General features: G+C 48.9%; 1 protein-coding gene across 1 annotated transcript in view; it reads left to right on the top strand.

Moving 5' to 3' along the window:
* Positions 1 to 18033, top strand: part of TFAP2E (transcription factor AP-2 epsilon) — an 83860-nt gene extending 65827 nt beyond the window's left edge. The window contains exons 4-7 of the mRNA XM_066638608.1: positions 2906 to 3134; positions 8354 to 8472; positions 14885 to 15026; positions 17745 to 18033. Of these exons, the coding sequence (XP_066494705.1) occupies positions 2906 to 3134; positions 8354 to 8472; positions 14885 to 15026; positions 17745 to 18033 (779 nt within the window). The remainder of the gene's footprint in view (positions 1 to 2905; positions 3135 to 8353; positions 8473 to 14884; positions 15027 to 17744) is intronic.
* Positions 18034 to 19302: the final 1269 nt, after the last annotated feature.

Below are 19302 nucleotides of genomic sequence, written 5' to 3'. Positions count from 1 at the left end.
ATTCAGGGCAAAGCACCCTTCCTCTCCCTCACGAGGAGCCCAGCAGCTCTGCATCCTGTATTTTCAGCTCTGTTTTTTCGATGGTGGCGGAGCTAGGTGCTACATGACCCACCTGAAATTGGCTCACGACCCACCTAGTGGGTCCTGACCCACAGCCTGGGAAACGTTGCTTTGAGGGTCCTGAATTTGGAATGCGATTCCGAAATGGCTCTGTGCCAGACCGACCCTTTGGTGGGGGTCTCGTGCTGAGAGCGCACTCCCGGAGCCTCAGCTGACTGGCATTCATCTCTTGAGTTCTGAAAGCATTTGCCATTTTTATGTACCATGTGCTGGCTTTTTATAGCCCTGCTAACAAGTTGGGGAGCTGTCGGCGCACACAATGTGCGGATTGTCCAGGCCCTCTTAATGGGTTCCCTCTGCCTTGTCCTTTCTGATGGAGTTTCACGGCCGCTCTCCCAAATGGGGCATGTGTGTTTCCTTTATAAAAACCCAGCGATTTGTTGATCTACCCATTAAGCTGCCTGTACTGGTGGAATGTGTGTTCTGGAGTGGTTGTTACTCAGCAAACCACAAGGAATGTCAGGGCTGAAATGATGGAGAGCAGCTCCATTTGCCGCTAAATAGGGCGCCTTTGAATTCCTGTACTAAAATATGGGCTTGCTTCCAAGTAGACCTTGCTAAACCTTTCGCACTATAACCAATAAATCTCAATTGTGTCTGAAAAGGTTTTCTTTTTTGTTTGTGTGCTTTTTACCCCAAAGCAAAAGATGGAAATGGTGTCGTCATTGGCATGCAATGCTGAACACTCCCAAATCTCATGATTTTATGGCAAACCTCATGATTTGGGGGGCTTCTCAGCATGTGATAATCTAATTAACGACTGAGCGAGAGGCTGCCGGGGGTCGCGCAGAGGCTGAAGTGATTAATTTAGAACTAGAAGAACAGGATTCAGAGTTTTGCTGCTTTCTCTCTCGCCCTCCCCACTTGAAAAATGGGGTTTAGAATAAGCTCTTTTAGAATAACCCAATGGAAGCTTTTCTCACTTCAAAATAATACATGAATTTTGAATGTGTGTGTGTGGGGGGGGGGCGCAATCAGAAATGAAACTACAGGCAAGTCCAAAAGCTCCCCAACAACCCCCCTGAAGTTCTGCTCCAAGAGCTTTTTTTTTTTTTTTTTTAAAGCAACAGAAAACTACCAAGCCATGTTCCATGTTTAGAATAATGTGTGATTTGGACTCCTTACTTTGTCTTTGGTATTAGTAGTATTTGGCAACCTTCAGTCTCGAAAGACTATGGTATCGCCTCTGAAAGATGGTTCTGGAACAGCGTCTAGTGTGGCTGAAAAGGCCAATTTGGGAGTGACAATCCCTTCCACACCAGGAGCAAGTGCAGTCTGTCCCTGGTCTGTCTCCCTGGCTATGGGCCTTCCTTCTTTGCCTCTTTGCCTCAGACTGTTGGCCAAGTGTCTCTTCAAACTGGGAAAGGCCATGCTGCACAGCCTGCCTCCAAGCGGGCCGCTCAGAGGCCAGGGTTTCCCACTTGTTGAGGTCCATTCCTAAGGCCTTCAAATCCCTCTTGCAGATGTCCTTGTATCGCAGCTGTGGTCTACCTGTAGGGCGCTTTCCTTGCACAAGTTCTCCATAGAGGAGATCCTTTGGGATCCGGCCATCATCCATTCTCACAACATGACCGAGCCAACGCAGGCGTCTCTGTTTCAGCAGTGCATACATGCTAGGGATTCCAGCACGTTCCAGGACTGTGTTGTTAGGAACTTTGTCCTGCCAGGTGATGCCGAGAATGCGTCGGAGGCAGCGCATGTGGAAAGCGTTCAGTTTCCTCTCCTGTTGTGAGCGGAGAGTCCATGACTCGCTGCAGTACAGAAGTGTACTCAGGATGCAAGCTCTGTAGACCTGGATCTTGGTATGTTCTGTCAGCTTCTTGTTGGACCAGACTCTCTTTGTGAGTCTGGAAAACGTGGTAGCTGCTTTACCGATGCGTTTGTTTAGCTCGGCATCGAGAGAAAGATGTAGCTGAACATCTTATTACCAATACAGTTTGATTGTTTGACACTTCCATGGCAAACATCAGAAGAATGAATCTTCTGGCACATCATAGATTTATGGCAACATCAACATTCTAGTCCTCAGTGTTAGGTATACAGAGTGAGAAGGTGTTTGCTTTGGCACCTCAGCCCTTGGGAGGCAGAGATTCAGACACAGGTATGGAGAAAAAGTATGTAAACAGACACAGACATACAAAAGTTTTTCTCCATACCTATGTCTGAATCTCTGCCTGCCAATTGAAGATGGCACTTCACGCACCTGCCAGAGTGGACCTGATTCCACACAAACTGGCACTGCCATAAACCTGCTAATCTTTAAGGTGGCAGAAGAGGCCATTTTTCCATTTTCCATTTTTCCAGTAGGAACAAACATGGTTGCCCCTGTCTGTGAGGTGGAATATAGACCATCACTCCTATCCTCTGTTAGTCACAAAGGAGGAGGAGAGAGCAGGCAGGGAAGTGTGAAGAGGAGAGTGGTGAGCTAAAGCATCTCCCTGGAGACTCTCTACCCTACCATGGTCTACTCCTCCACACTTCCTCTTCCATTATGTCCTCCTGTTCCAAGTACCGTACACCAAGGAGGATGGAATGGCATTATCTGTGCGCTGCTTTTGGGTCAGGCTGCAACAGCAGAGGAGCATGGCAGCAGCAATGGAGGGGACAGGTGAGAGAGAATGGCTGACTGGCAGGGGGGTGGCGATGAAATTTGGCACCCCACCTCAGGCACCCAAATGTGAGGCTGCCTTCTGCCATTTGTCACACACGTCCAAATAATTCTCACTTTCTAATCCGAGTTCTGGGGCTCAGCATCTCTTCACGATGTCCTCTCTTTCCCTTCCAGTGCCCATCCCCTCGAAAGCCAATGGCACTACCATCTCCGCCCTGACCATGAACAAAGACGCCCTGATCGGCGGGGTGACCAACCCCAACGAAGTCTTCTGCTCCGTTCCTGGGCGCCTTTCCCTCCTCAGCTCCACCTCAAAGTACAAAGTGACCGTCGGCGAGGTCCAGAGGAGGCTTTCACCCCCCGAGTGTCTCAATGCTTCCCTTCTCGGCGGAGTTCTCCGGAGGTGAGCAAAGTTCAGATTGGCAGGCTCATACTTGGTTTCGGTGGCAGTGCTGTGGAGAAATACTGTACCTCAGTGCAGGTGAGGTGACAGGATTCTTTCTGTGCTGTGTTTCACTCATGCAGACGTGTGCTCCTGTGCTTTGGTAAAACACCATGCAAAACATTCTTAATGCAGATGTTTGTCCCATTACAGCAAGATTGCTTTGGACAGTGTTTTATCTGTGTGTCCCACGAACATGTGCATGGGTAAAATGCTGCATAGCCAGAATCTTGATGTTTTATCAGTGCACTTGAGCACATGGGTGATGTAAAGACGGGGGGACAGACAGGAAGCCTTGGAGACAAAAAGACTGCTGTGTTAACCTTCAGGGGCAGAAGGCCAATCTCCTTCTATTAAGGCTCTCGACCTCGCCAGTCCTGAGGCTTCATACTTCCTCCCAGTCACAAAGCTTGGTGTTGTACACCATATATTCCCTTCCACACCTAACAAGGGCTCAGAAGTCCGAGAATGCTCAGTCTAGGTCTGTAATAGTAAATTGTCATTTACTTTACAGTATGGTAGGTGGTACTTGGCAGTACTCCCATGCTGCCCTCATGGCACTGCCCTGCCTGACTTGACCACCCTGGAAGGGGAGGTGACTGGGGCTGTGGAGTTCTTTGGACCAGCAATTTTCAATTGGTGTGCCGCAAAAGGTCTGCAGGTGTGCCGTGGGAGTTTGGAGCACAGTGTTGAAAATCACAGAAAAACTTTTCTGGGTTCTGCAGCTCTGTTTTGAGGGCAACTGTCTATAGTAGCAAATTGTCTGGCAGAGTCATAAGAACATAAGAACATAAGAACAGCCCCACTGGATCAGGCCATAGGCCCATCTAGTCCAGCTTCCTGTATCTCACAGCGGCCCACCAAATGCCCCAGGGAGCACACCAGATAACAAGAGACCTCATCCTGGTGCTCTCCCCTACATCTGGCATTCTGACTTAACCCATTCCTAAAATCAGGAGGTTGCGCATACACATCATGGTTTGTACCCCATAATGGATTTTTCCTCCAGAAACCCGTCCAATCCCCTTTTAAAGGCGTCTAGGCTAGACGCCAGCACCACATCCTGTGGCAAGGAGTTCCACAGACCGACCACGCGCTGAGTAAAGAAATATTTTCTTTTGTCTGTCCTAACCCGCCCAACACTCAATTTTAGTGGATGTCCCCTGGTTCTGGTATTATGTGAGAGTGTAAAGAGCATCTCCCTATCCACTCTGTCCATCCCCTGCATAATTTTGTATGTCTCAATCATGTCCCCCCTCAAGCGTCTCTTTTCTAGGCTGAAGAGGCCCAAACGCCGTAGCCTTTCCTCATAAGGAAGGTGCCCCAGCCCCGTAATCATCTTAGTCGCTCTCTTTTGCACCTTTTCCATTTCCACTATGTCTTTTTTGAGATGCGGCGACCAGAACTGGACACAATACTCCAGGTGTGGCCTTACCATAGATTTGTACAACGGCATTATAATACTAACCGTTTTGTTCTCAATACCCTTCCTAATGATCCCAAGCATAGAATTGGCCTTCTTCACTGCCACCGCACATTGGGTCGACACTTTCATCGACCTGTCCACCACCACCCCAAGATCTCTCTCCTGATCTGTCACAGACAGCTCAGAACCCATCAGCCTATATCTAAAGTTTTGATTTTTTGCCCCAATGTGCATGACTTTACACTTACTGACATTGAAGCGCATCTGCCATTTTGCTGCCCATTCTGCCAGTCTGGAGAGATCCTTCTGGAGCTCCTCACAATCACTTCTGGTCTTTACCACTCGGAAAAGTTTGGTGTCGTCTGCAAACTTAGCCACTTCACTGCTCAACCCTGTCTCCAGGTCATTTATGAAGAGGTTGAAAAGCACCGGTCCCAGGACAGATCCTTGGGGCACACCGCTTTTCACCTCTCTCCATTGTGAAAATTGCCCATTGACACCCACTCTCTGCTTCCTGGCCTCCAACCAGTTCTCAATCCACGAGAGGACCTGTCCTCTAATTCCCTGACTGTGGAGTTTTTTCAGTAGCCTTTGGTGAGGGACCGTGTCAAACGCCTTCTGAAAGTCCAGATATATAATGTCCACGGGTTCTCCCGCATCCACATGCCTGTTGACCTTTTCAAAGAATTCTATAAGGTTCGTGAGGCAAGACTTACCCTTACAGAAGCCATGCTGACTCTCCCTCAGCAAGGCCTGTTCGTCTATGTGTCTTGAGATCCTATCTTTGATGAGGCATTCCACCATCTTACCCGGTATGGATGTTAGGCTGACCGGCCTATAGTTTCCCGGGTCCCCCCTCTTTCCCTTTTTAAAAATAGGCGTGACATTTGCTATCCTCCAATCTTCTGGCACTGTGGCCGTTTTGAGGGACAAGTTGCATACCTTAGTCAAGAGATCTGCAACTTCATTCTTCAATTCCTTAATAACCCTTGGGTGGATGCCATCAGGGCCCGGTGACTTATTGATCTTTAATTTATCAATGAGGTCTGAAACATCTTCTCTTTTAACCTCTATCTGACTTAACTCCTCGGTCAGGAGGGGCCGTTCGGGCAGCGGTATCTGCCCGAGGTCTTCTGCCGTGAAGACAGATGCAAAGAACTCATTTAATTTCTCTGCCATCTGTAAGTCTCCTTTTATCTCCCCTTTCCCTCCCTCACCATCCAGAGGGCCAACCGCTTCTCTGGCGGGTTTCCTGCTTCTAACATATTTGAAGAAGCTTTTATTATTCCCCTTAATGTTGCTGGCCATGCGTTCCTCATAGTCTCGCTTGGCCTCCCCTATCACCTTCTTACATTTCTTTTGCCACAGTTTATGTTCCTTTTTATTCTCTTCATTAGGGCAAGACTTCCATTTACGGAAGGAAGCTTCCTTGCCCTTCACAGCCTCTCTAACTTGGCTGGTTAGCCATGCGGGCACCCTCCTGGATTTAGTGGAACCCTTCTTTCTTTGCGGTATACACCTCTGCTGGGCCTCTATTACTGTTGTTTTAAGCAGCCTCCATGCATTCTGGAGAGACTGGACTCTTTTTACCCTCCCTTTCAACCTCCTTCTAACCAGCCTCCTCATTTGAGGGAAGTCCGCCCGTCGGAAGTCAAGGGTTTTTGTTAGAGATTTGCCTGGTATTCTTCCCCCAACGTGCACGTCAAAACGGATGGCAGCATGATCACTGTTCCCCAATGGCTCAGTAACGTTTACATCTCTAACCAGGTCCTGCGTACCGCACAAAATTAAATCCAGAGTCACCTGTCCTCTGGTGGGCTCCGTGACTAGCTGATCTAAGCCACAGTCATTCAGCACGTCAAGAAATCCGGTTTCCTTATCGTGACCAGAACACAAATTGACCCAGTCAATATGAGGATAATTGAAGTCCCCCATGATTACAACCCTGTCCTTCCTTGTCACCTCCCTGATCTGTTTCCTCATTTCAAGGTCCCCATCAGATTTCTGGTCTGGAGGACGATAGCACGCCCCCAGTATTACATCGCTGCACAAGCCTGGTAATTTAACCCACAGAGATTCTACGGTGGAGTCGGACCCACCTTCAATCTCTACTTTGCTGGATTCTATCCCTTCCTTAACATAAAGGGCCACCCCACCTCCAACACGCCCCTGCCTGTCCCTCCTGTAGAGTTTATAGCCCGGGATTGCGGTATCCCACTGATTCTCCGCATTCCACCAGGTTTCCGTTATGCCCACTATGTCAATATTTTCCCTTGTCACCAGACATTCCAGTTCTCCCACCTTTGCTCGTAGACTTCGGGCATTCGCATAAAAGCATTTATACACGGAATGCCCCAGGATGGGCTGCTTATTCACTCCTTTGTCCCCGCATCCTCTCATTGTGCCAAACCGTCTATCACATCCCATCTCCCTACCTTTCCCAATTTCTTCTCCTACCCTGCCTTTGTCTTGTTGTTCTCTAACCTCCCCATCCTCATCCCATAGGGATGAGGAGTCCCGAACCGGATGCCCCTCGGCTCCTGTCGGCCTTCCCCCAGGGATCAGTTTAAAAGCTGCTCTGCCACCTTTTTAATGTTATGCGCCAGCAGTCTGGTTCCATTCTGGTTCAAATGGAGCCCATCCCTCTTGTACAGGCCCCGCTTGTCCCAAAACGTTCCCCAGTGCCTAACGAATCTAAACCCCTCCTCCCTACACCACCGTCTCATCCACGCATTGAGACCCCTGATCTCCGCCTGCCTAGCTGGCCCTGCGCGTGGAACAGGTAGCACTTCAGAGAACGCTACCTTTGAGGTCCTGGCTTTCAGCTTCCTGCCTAAAAGCCTAAATTTGGCCTCCAGGACCTCCCAGCTACACTTGCCCACATCATTGGTGCCGACATGCACCACAGCCGCTACCTCTCCCCCAGCACTGTCTACCAGCCTGTCTAGACGAGAAGTGATGTCCGCAACCTTCGCACCAGGCAGGCAAGTCACCATGCGGTCCTCACATCCGTCGCAAACCCCCCTCTCTATGTTTCTAATAATCGAATCCCCCACTACAAGAAGCCCCCGACCCCCCTCCCGCCGAGGAGTATCCCGAGTGCGCTCGGATACGGGCCCATCCCCTGGAGAAGGGATCCCCCCTAGGGGATTGTTTCCCTCCTCTCCAGGATGACGTCCTCCAGTCCCGAGACTTCCCACCCGGGCAGCCGAGGAGCTGCACGCCTGAGGTTGGGACGAGGGACAAGTCAGAAGAGGGACAATCTATTACTACTGACAGTTGCCCTAGGAACAGAGCCGCAAAACCCAGAAGAGTCTCCCAGAAGCGATGTCACAAGAAGCGAAGGTCGTAGAAAAGACCATGGCGGTCAAGTGTCCTGTAAGAAGAAAAATGTTGAAAATTTGCCGCTCTGGCCCTTCAGAAGAGGTACAATTTGAGGAAGGAGAGATCAGGAAACAGAGCAACTGAAGAAGTCTCTTGTCTGCTGCAAGGACAATTGTGGGGCAATCCATTCGCTCCAGCACACAGCTGCCATCTCTGGTGGTAGAAGTAGGATTCTCAAAAGCAAGCTGGGGTTATGGCAGGACATTTGCAGAACTGGTCGCAATACTCCAGTTCAGATCTTATTGGGCATCCTTCAGAAATTGGCTTGTGTTTCACCCTGACAAAGTTTCTGGAAAAACATAAAATGCATAGATGAGTTGAGCTGTGTCCCTTCTCCATCTTCTAACACTGTCCCACTCTCCTCTTTTAGGGCAAAATCTAAAAATGGTGGACGGTGCTTAAGAGAACGCTTGGAGAAGATAGGGTTAAATCTACCTGCAGGAAGGCGCAAAGCAGCGAATGTCACCTTGCTAACGTCACTGGTGGAAGGTAGGTGTCTTCTCAGTTGACCCCACTGCAGTTGCTTTTGAGGGCTTGTGGAATATTTAGCACTCCAAGGGTGCAATCCTAACCCCTTATGCCAGTGCTTTCCAGCACTGGCATAGCGGTGCCAAAGGGACGTGTGCTGCATCCTACAGTTGGGTGTCACTCACGGAGGCCTCCTCAAAGTAAGGGAATGTTTGTTCCCTTACCTCAGAGCTGCATTGCCCTTATGTCAGTGCTGGAAAGCACTGACATGGGTTAGGATTGCGCCCTAAAGGTCCTCACTTTCCCATTGGGGATGGGAGGGTCATATTGTTCATATCTCACAAGCTTCACCTGCCCATTGGCATTGAGGGATCCATTTTGGGAGCACCATTTTGGAGCCTGGGTGAACCCCCTGCTAATTGGGTAAGAGGCGCTTTTTCAAGTGGGTGCTCCTTTTTTTAGCAGGGGGAGAGTAACTGGCCCACATCACCCCAGCAGTGTCTGTTCTAGTGGCTGTCTGCTGGTATTCCTTTGCATCTTTTTAGATTGTGAGCCCTTTTGGGACAGGGAGCCATTTAGTTCTTTGATTTTTCTCTGTAAACTGCTTTGTGAACTTTTAGTTGAAAAGCGGTATATAAATACTGTTAATAATAATAATAATAATACTGTTAAATGCCCAAACTCTATTTTGGGTCTGAAGGACATGAGCCTTATTAGACATGGGAGGGGGTTGGGATTGGTGATGCTGACACATGCCACGTCCTATCCCCCTTCCCAGGCCCGATCCGTGACATGGATGCACGTGGACTTGCGCCATGTGACTCACAGCTATGCGGCTCATGCAGTTCTGAGTAAACCTGTTGCATGGGCTGGGGCTTTCCATGGGGCAAGGGGATGAATGTCACCTCAAGGAGACCTCCGGTCTGCTAAATTCCCCCACAGGATGCAGCCCAGCCTGTGCTAGACAGCACTGTACTGCCGCATGGGAATTTGCGTGGGATTGGGCTACCCTTCTATAGGCCCTGCCTATAATATATAGGTTATGGATGATGGCCGGATCCCAAAGGATCTCCTCTATGGAGAACTTGTGCAAGGAAAGTGCCCTACAGGTAGACCACAGCTGCGATACAAGGATATCTGCAAGAGGGATCTGAAGGCCTTAGGAGTGGACCTCAACAAGTGGGAAACCCTGGCCTCTGAGCGGCCCGCTTGGAGGCAGGCTGTGCAGCATGGCCTTTCCCAGTTTGAAGAGACACTTGGCCAACAGTCTGAGGCAGAGAGGCAAAGAAGAAAGGCCCATAGCCAGGGAGACAGACCAGGGACGGACTGCACTTGCTCCCAGTGTGGAAGGGATTGTCACTCCCGAATCGGCCTTTTCAGCCACACTAGACGCTGTTCCAGAACCACCATTCAGAGCGCGATACCAGAGTCTTTCGAGACTGAAGGTTGCCAACAACAATTATATAGTGTGCTCTCGGTATCTGCGAGGATCCATTCCAGGACCCCCCATGGATACTGATTTCCATGGGTAATCAAATCCACAGGGAGGGCCTCATAGGACCTCCTGGATGTGACCAGAAAAATCTTCCGGTTGCATCCGGGAGGTGTTCTGAGGTGCAGGGAGGGCATGGGGTTTGGGTAGACATCTAGCTCTCTTCATGAGCCCGAGGACGCCAGCATCCATCCAAAGAGGCCAGAGGTCAAACCCATCTGTAATTACTCTGAGGACCAGGTTCATTATTAGATGCCCGAAACAGACCAAGGAGGAGAAGGGCTGTCTTCTGGCCTTGTGCAAGCCAAGAAGGGCGTTCTTGGACTCAGGGTTTTCTGAGCTCTGCAGTCCATTGTGGCAGGAAAGCAGCTGCCTGGGAACAACAGAAGAAGCCCATCTCCTTTGTTGGCAGTAAATGAAATGAGCAGAGCTGCAAAGGCTGCGGTTGTTCCCGAAGGCAGTTGGGCAGCTTCCTTGAATGCCTGATTTCCATGAGAAGAAAGGCGCGCACACATCTTTCTGACTTGCTCCAGACGGCTGGGAGCTGTCACTGGCTACTTTTCTATTGGGGGGGGGAAGGGTCAGAGCAAATTAGCGACGATGGCAGGTCTGACGGAGGAGTCCCAGCCAGAGCGACACACTGGAGCACCCCAGAAAGGGCTGACTTTTGAGCCAAGCCTACTCAGATCCCAGTCACTCAATTTCAGTGCCACAATGCCCAGCTCCTGAACTTTGTTGGCAACCTTCAGTCTCGAAAGACTCTGGTATCGCGCTCTGAAAGGTGGTTCTGGAACAGCGTCTAGTGTGGCTGAAAAGGCCGATTCGGGAGTGACAATCCCTTCCACACCGGGAGCAAGTGCAGTCTGTCCCTGGTGTGTCTCCCTGGCTATGGGCCTTCCTTCTTTGCCTCTTTGCCTCTGAACACTTCCAAGTAAAGAACAGATGACCACTGAGCACGTGCAGATTGTCTTTCCCACAGCAACAATATTTGGGTTCACAAACTGCACCTTGCCCGTCTGCTTCCAAGAGGGTTTTAAGGTATGAGTGTTTCTGTGAAATGAAGCAAAACCGCATCCATGAATGCTGTAGGAGGCAAAGTAATGGAAGGCATGAATCCACAGTCCTGACTCTTCTCCAGAAAGAAGTCCTCCTCAGGGGACAGGACGTGATGATGAAGGTATTAGGATGGTTATTACAAGTATTTATATATCGCTTTTCCTCCAAAAAAGGTCACAAAATGGTTTGCATAGGAAAAGGAATGAAAAGAGGGTCCCCTTCTCTCGAAGGGACTCACAGCTGAAAGAGAAATACAAGAGAGACACCGGCCGGCCGCTGGAAAAGATGCCCTGCTGAGTGGGTTATGTCAGAATGCCAGATGCAAGGGAGGGCACCAGGATGCAGGTCTCTTGTTGTCTTGTGTGCTTCCTGGGGCATTTGATGGGCTGCTGTGAGATACAGGAAACTGGACTAGATGGGCCTATGGCCTGATCCAGTGGGGCTGTTCTTATGTTCTTAACTACAATTCCCAGGAAGCCTTGCAGGTCTCTTGTTATCTGGTGTGCTCCCTGGGGCATTTGGTGGGCCGCTGTGAGATACAGGAAGCTGGACTAGATGGGCCTATGGCCTGATCCAGTGGGGCTGTTCTTATGTTCTTAACTACAATTCCCAGGAGGCCTTGCAGGTCTCTTGTTATCTGGTGTGCTCCCTGGGGCATTTGGTGGGCCACTGTGAGATACAGGAAGCTGGACTAGATGGGCCTATGGCCTGATCCAGTGGGGCTGTTCTTATGTTCTTAATAGCAGTGGTTGCTCTCTCTCCCTGCTAACTAGACAAGAGCAACCACTTCCAAAGCTGCTTCTTTGCCCTCTTGGCCAAATGAAATTGATTTCTTCAATAATCCCTGCTAACTGGGCAAAGAGGCCCTATTTCAAGTGCTGCTCCTCTTAAATTTGGCAGGGGGAGGGTAGCCGTCCCTCTTTACCCCAGCACAGTTTCTAGAGTCTGCTGATTGTTTAAGATTGTGAACCATTTAATTATTTGATTTGGTCTGCAAACTGCTTTGTGCCCTTTTTTGTTGTTGTTGTTGTTGAAAAGCAATATATAAATATTCTTAACAACATAGGCCAACACACATTTTGGTGTCTTAAAATTTTAGATCTATTTTGGGTATATTTGGGGTGCCGAATAAAAAAAAAACATCGTTTTTGCCCCATCGGCTCTAGTTTTGGGGGTATGGCATAGCCACCTTATATGCCAATTCAAGCAGCTACCTCATTTTGCTTGAATCGGCATGCTGGAACCAGCATGTAATGTGGTTGTGCCATGTCCCCCAAAACTAGAGCCAACCAGGCAAAACCAATGCCATTTTTATATTCAGCACCCTAAAAATATCCTCAATTCATTCAAACGTCCTTGGGAATTAAAAAAAAGGTGGGTTTTTTTGTAGCTTTATGAAGTAGTAGTAGTAGTAGTAGTAGTAGTAGTAGTAGTAGTAGTAGTAAATGTGTCTTGTTTTCTCAGAGCTGGCCTACCCATCCATGAAGCCAAATGAGGCATCAGGTTGGTGGGTGTGCCGTCCTCTATCCACACACTCATCTCTACTCCTCCTCCCCCCACTCCCTGGTTTGGAAAAGGAAGGGGAAGTGTGCAGGAGAAGAGAGTGGCAGCTAGAGTGCCTCCACACTTCCTCTTCTATCCCCCTCTTCCTTTTCCAAGCCAGGGAGCAAGGAGTTTAGAAGACATCACGTCACTAGGGAAGGGCACTAGTGAGCTCTGAACAGCACTTGGTCTGAAGCCTCAGTCACTGAGAGTGCTGGGCCAACCCTGCCTGCATCTGTTGATCCAGTTGCTGTTCCTTTTATAAAACTATCCACGTATTAAAAGCACTGCACAGCAATAAAATCAGGAAACCTGAGGTTCTACAGATGAAAATGAGAGTGGCCAGCAAAAATGTCAACTGCCGACCAAGCAAGCCAACCAATCCGTTTGCCCACAGCCCAATAAACAGGACTGACTTTGCCAGCTGCCCAAAGGCTGATTATGAAAGTGCCGAGGGGTAGTGAGAATTTCCACGGTCTGGGGGCCACCACAGTAAACCCCTTTCCTCCAGTAGCCACCTTCCAAATCTTCATAGGACCTCTGGAGAAAGGCCTTAGGAGGCACTGTCACCCACCTCTGCTCAGGTCTGTCTCTGCTTCTCGTCTCCCTCCTGTGTTTGCTGGAGTCAAAAAAGAAGTGGGGAATGGAGCAGCAGAGGAAGTAGGAGAAAGAAGAGTGGTGGGCTAGAGTGTCCATGGAGAAGCAGCCACTGGGTCAGAGGTGGCAGCATTTGGCCTCCTGCCTCTGACATCCAAAGATCTTGGGTTACCCCTGGGACGGCCTGTGTTCAAAACCTGTGCTCAGCCCCACATCCTGCCCCTGCTTCTTTTTGACAGTCTATCCACCTCTGTCCTAAGCTCGCATTTGGCTTTACGTCCCCGTAGTGCCTGTTGTGTATGTGTGTTTGGGGTGGGGGGCACATGCCTGGTTACTCTTTGCACAGAACAAGAGAAGCTGGCGAGGGAGAGACGGACAGCCCTGTCCGGATTGTCTCTGCGCAGGGTGCACAGACCTCCTCAGGGCATGGCGCAGGGGCTGCACATTCATCATTCCAGGGAAATGCCCTCTCATTGGTGAAATTGATCTGTCTTCAGGCATCCCTGCGGAAGTAATCAGAGCTGATGGCCATTGATCACAGCCAGCCCCTGAAACCCCCATTAGACAGACAGAGTTAATTCATCTCCACTCCCCTGCTGCTTGCTGGATTAGGCCATTCATTCCCAGTGTATTAAGGCAGTTGCTGTCAGCAAGGCTTCTGTCTGCCGCCTGGGAAGTGAAGTTCCCTTCCACAGTTCTGTGCAGAATCTCAGATACCTGTGGAAAGGCAGCTTGAAAAGGCACCTGCAGTGCATCCAAAGTGGCCTCAGATTAAGTCATACTGAGGGGGGGAGGGGCTACCCGATCCTTTGCTACCTGCTCCTTTGAACAGGAGATGCAGGAAACTGAGCTGGGACCTTTTCTGTGCCAGGCATGTGCTCTGTCACCAAGCTACAGCTCCTCCAGGGCTGGCCCATCCATGAGGCCAACTGAGGCAGTTGCCTCAGGCAACAGATTGGCAGGGAGCTTCAATCTCCATCCACCTACTCACTTCCACTGCTCACCCTCCCTGGATTGCAAGAGAGGGGTGGAGTAAAAGAGCGTGTGTGGAGGAGAGTGATGGGCTAGAATGTCTCTCACTCTACTCTCCTCCACGCTTCCTCTCTCTCTCCATCCCCCTGGGTGGAGCAGTGGGTAGAGATGTGGGAGGTGCAGAGGCTGGCACATCACGTCAGGTTGGCAACTTTCAGTCTCGAAAGACTATGGTATAAGCCTACAGCACCCGGTATTCCCAGGTGGTCTCCCATCCAAGTACTAACCAGGCCTGACCCTGCTTAGCTTCCGAGATCAGACAAGATCCAGCATGTGCAGTTCAGACATATAAAATTATTCATGGGACGGATAGAGGGAAGTTCTTTTGTGCTCACACAACACCAGGGGACATCCACTAAAGTCTGCTGATGGGACAATCAGATCAGGCAAAAGGAAATATTGTTTTACCCAGCATGTCATTAGTCTGTGGAATACCTTGCCATGGGACGTGGTGATGGCATCTGGCCTACATGCCTTTAAAAGGGAATTGGACAGATAGATGGCTGAAGACTGATGGACAGCCATGGTGACTGTATGCAACCTCTGGGTTTCAGAGGTATCTAATCTCTGAATGCCAGGTATGAAGGATTGGCAACTTTTCATGCTGTTTGAAGATCAGGGGTTCTTGACCAAGCTGATTGTGTGGCACATGATCCAGGCACTGAGGATTACAGCAGAGCAAGTCTTGTACTCACGCATTTTTTCATTCTGCAGGGGAAGCTGTTCACCTTGCTCGAGATTTCGGCTACGTGTGCGAAACGGAGTTCCCGGCCAAGGCCGCAGCAGAGTACCTCTGTCGCCAGCATTCTGACCCCAGTGAACTCCATGCCCGGAAGAATATGCTGCTGGCTACCAAGTAAGTGTGAGATCCATACAACTCTTTGCATATAAAGTCTCTAGAGCAGTGATTTTCAGAGTTTTACTTCTCATGGCCCAGTGACCACTGTGGTCTTCTCTATGGTTGTAGCCTCCTTGTGGTTTCACTTCCAGCTTCCAGGAGACTCTTCCAAGTTCTGCAGTTCTGTTTCTAGGGCAATTGTCTCTAGTAGCGAATTGTCAGCCCCCTTCCTCTGCTGGCAGAGCTCTAGAAACAGAGGTGATGGAGGAAGAGGGACAGACAGTTCGTTGCTACAAACAGTTGCTCTAGAAACAGAGCCATCAATCCCAGAAGAGTTTTTCTGAAATTTCCAACAGCTGCGCTCCCTGTTGGAGCTCCCTGCTCCAACATCCATGGCTCACCTGCAGACCTTTCATGGCACATCAATTGAAAACTGCTGCTCTATAAAGTATAGAAGACTAACAGGAACTCTTAAGAAGAAGACTAGGAATGCAGACTGGTCTAAACCCAAAGTTCCTCCTTTGCAAATGGCCACAAACAGAGGGCTGCCCATTCCTTGAGAACTTCCTTGGCCATTCAGCTGACTAAGTCCTGAACTCGACTCCTATTTTGAATAGGGGCCTGGATTAAGACCAGCTTTGATCCAGCTTTGTAGCCTGTTGTTTTTCCTAATTACCTAGAAGTGGACTCAGTAGGGCTTACTCCCAAGGGTTATTAAGGAATTGAAGAATGAAGTTGCAGATCTCTTGACTAAGGTATGCAACTTGTCCCTCAAAACAGCCATGGTACCAGAAGATTGGAGGATAGCAAATGTCACGCCTATTTTTAAAAAGGGAAAGAGGGGGGACCCGGGAAACTATAGGCCGGTCAGCCTAACATCCATACCGGGTAAGATGGTGGAATGCCTCATCAAAGATAGGATCTCAAAACACATAGACGAACAGGCCTTGCTGAGGGAGAGTCAGCATGGCTTCTGTAAGGGTAAGTCTTGCCTCACAAACCTTATAGAATTCTTTGAAAAGGTCAACAGGCATGTGGATGCGGGAGAACCCGTGGACATTATATATCTGGACTTTCAGAAGGCGTTTGACACGGTCCCTCACCAAAGGCTACTGAAAAAACTCCACAGTCAGGGAATTAGAGGACAGGTCCTCTCGTGGATTGAGAACTGGTTGGAGGCCAGGAAGCAGAGAGTGGGTGTCAATGGGCAATTTTCACAATGGAGAGAGGTGAAAAGCGGTGTGCCCCAAGGATCTGTCCTGGGACCGGTGCTTTTCAACCTCTTCATAAATGACCTGGAGACAGGGTTGAGCAGTGAAGTGGCTAAGTTTGCAGACGACACCAAACTTTTCCGAGTGGTAAAGACCAGAAGTGATTGTGAGGAGCTCCAGAAGGATCTCTCCAGACTGGCAGAATGGGCAGCAAAATGGCAGATGCGCTTCAATGTCAGTAAGTGTAAAGTCATGCACATTGGGGCAAAAAATCAAAACTTTAGATATAGGCTGATGGGTTCTGAGCTGTCTGTGACAGATCAGGAGAGAGATCTTGGGGTGGTGGTGGACAGGTCGATGAAAGTGTCGACCCAATGTGCGGCGGCAGTGAAGAAGGCCAATTCTATGCTTGGGATCATTAGGAAGGGTATTGAGAACAAAACGGCTAATATTATAATGCCGTTGTACAAATCGATGGTAAGGCCACACCTGGAGTATTGTGTCCAGTTCTGGTCGCCGCATCTCAAAAAAGACATAGTGGAAATGGAAAAGGTGCAAAAGAGAGCAACTAAGATGATTACGGGGCTGGGGCACCTTCCTTATGAGGAAAGGCTACGGCGTTTGGGCCTCTTCAGCCTAGAAAAGAGACGCTTGAGGGGGGACATGATTGAGACATACAAAATTATGCAGGGGATGGACAGAGTGGATAGGGAGATGCTCTTTACACTCTCACATAATACCAGAACCAGGGGACATCCACTAAAATTGAGTGTTGGGCGGGTTAGGACAGACAAAAGAAAATATTTCTTTACTCAGCGTGTGGTCGGTCTGTGGAACTCCTTGCCACAGGATGTGGTGCTGGCGTCTAGCCTAGACGCCTTTAAAAGGGGATTGGACGAGTTTCTGGAGGAAAAATCCATTATGGGGTACAAGCCATGATGTGTATGCGCAACCTCCTGATTTTAGGAATGGGTTAAGTCAGAATGCCAGATGTAGGGGAGAGCACCAGGACGAGGTCTCTTGTTATCTGGTGTGCTCCCTGGGGCATTTGGTGGGCCGCTGTGAGATACAGGAAGCTGGACTAGATGGGCCTATGGCCTGATCCAGTGGGGCTGTTCTTATGTTCTTATGTTCTTACTCCTAAGTAAGTGCACACGGAATTGCAACCTTCCTCCCATCAATTCCTCATGTTTAACTCTTTCCTGCTAAAATTAATGGAGCTTCGGGTCTCCGGTTCAATGCAAGGTGTCTCATTGAACTCAATGGAACTGCCTTTTGAATAAGTGCACACAGTGCAAAAGTGTGGCTGGTTCACAGCCATCAATTCTTGGAGCCCACAGCTGTACGTGGCAAACTAGCCAAAACATTTGCTGTCCCTGGACTGTCTGGCAAAGGGAGCAGCTTTTAGAACAACACAGTAGGCCACCCCTAGTGTGGTGTAGCTCGGGCTTTAGAACACGTGGCATTTGGGGCATGCATTCCATGTGTAATTTATTTTTCAACGGCTCCCCTTCTCTCATTCTAGGCAAATCTGCAAAGAGTTTGCTGACTTGATGGCCCAAGACCGCTCTCCCCTTGGAAACAGCCGCCCGTCACTCATCTTGGACCCCGGAGTTCAGAGCTGCTTGACCCACTTCAGCTTAATAACTCATGGCTTTGGGGGGCCGGCGATCTGTGCAGCTCTCACAGCGTTCCAGAACTACTTGGTGGAGTCACTTAAGGGGTTGGATAAAATGTTTATGAACAGCACAGGCAATGGCCATGCAGTCAGTGACTCCAAAACATCAGAAAAGGATGTGAAACACAGAAAATAACCCCCTTGTCCCCCCCAACTTGTCCCAATAAGAGGGGTCTTCCCCTCCCAGATCATATGATAGGAGGCCTGGTCTTTTCAATATTGGGGAAAGAAAAACCCATCGAGACACCTCCCCTCCCAGCAAATTTCTTGAACTGTGACAAATGGATCTCTGAAACCATCAAGAAAAAGTGAAGATGGACGAGGAGAAGGCATCCCACTGGATCTCATGGAGAGGGAAGCGACTCAAGACAAGTTGATGGTTTCTGTTGACACTTTTGATTTTCAGTAGTGGATATCGGAAGCGAGGTCACATGTGCAATTATGTTGTTTCTCTTTTTTTTTTTTCCTTCAAGAGCCCACAAACTTAAAAAAAATATTGGGGTGTTCCAGGAAGCAATTTGAAGCTAGTGACCTAAAATGAAGAGGTCTTGGTGAAATCAAGAATGATGTAGTCAGTGGGCCAACGGATCTTTAATTGTGTCTTGGGCACAGCTGGGTGTGTATGGCGGGAGGGGGGAAGCTTTCAGTGTTGCCCGTGTTTGTTGTGGTCATGGGGAAAGGAAGTTCCCCAGGGATGAGCAAGCGATGTTAGTTACGGATTTCAACCAACTGGAGGTCAAGTGGACTTCTCTAGGCCCAGCCAATTTCAGCAGGGGGTAGACACACAGATACATACATCTGGGCAGTTTCCGCCCCCCCCTCCATGTTGGCCAAGTATCTTTTGGTTGATCTGGACCCAAGATGATTGCAGTTCTCCAAGTAACCTCCCTTCCCAGGTTTTCAAAGTATTAGTAATAATATTAAAACGAATGAATAAATATAATAAATTAATAAATGATTAAAGCACAAGGAGCAGGACTTGAAAGAGGCCAAACCAGACTGTTTTTGAAAACTGTATATATTTATTTATGTGTAATTAAATCAAAAAAAGTTTTAAAATGTCCAGTGCGCGTTATTTATATCCAATTAAGTTGGGACTTCTTTTTAAAAAAAAAAAATCTTTTTGAATGATAAGTCAGTCTTTGGAATTTTCTGGAACAATGTTTTGGGTACACAACATGGTAGCATGGACAATAGCCTGTGATGCTAATAACAAGAAACATTTTACCCCGGTTTGGGTTCCCCTCCTTCTTTTGTACGTGCCATTGTTCCTCTGATAAAGCTGCAATAGATGTACAACTCTTGCCGCCACCACACTGTCAGTCATTATCTTAATAAAACCTCTTTTTATTTGGAAAGCAAACCCCATCCCTGTGTTTGTGATATTGACCATGGACTAGCCGGC

Source organism: Tiliqua scincoides, chromosome 10 (assembly GCF_035046505.1).
Source record: "Tiliqua scincoides isolate rTilSci1 chromosome 10, rTilSci1.hap2, whole genome shotgun sequence".
Taxonomy (NCBI): domain Eukaryota; kingdom Metazoa; phylum Chordata; class Lepidosauria; order Squamata; family Scincidae; genus Tiliqua; species Tiliqua scincoides.
The sequence above is the reverse complement of the archived record's forward strand: the minus strand, read 5'-3'. Positions and strand labels throughout refer to the sequence as shown.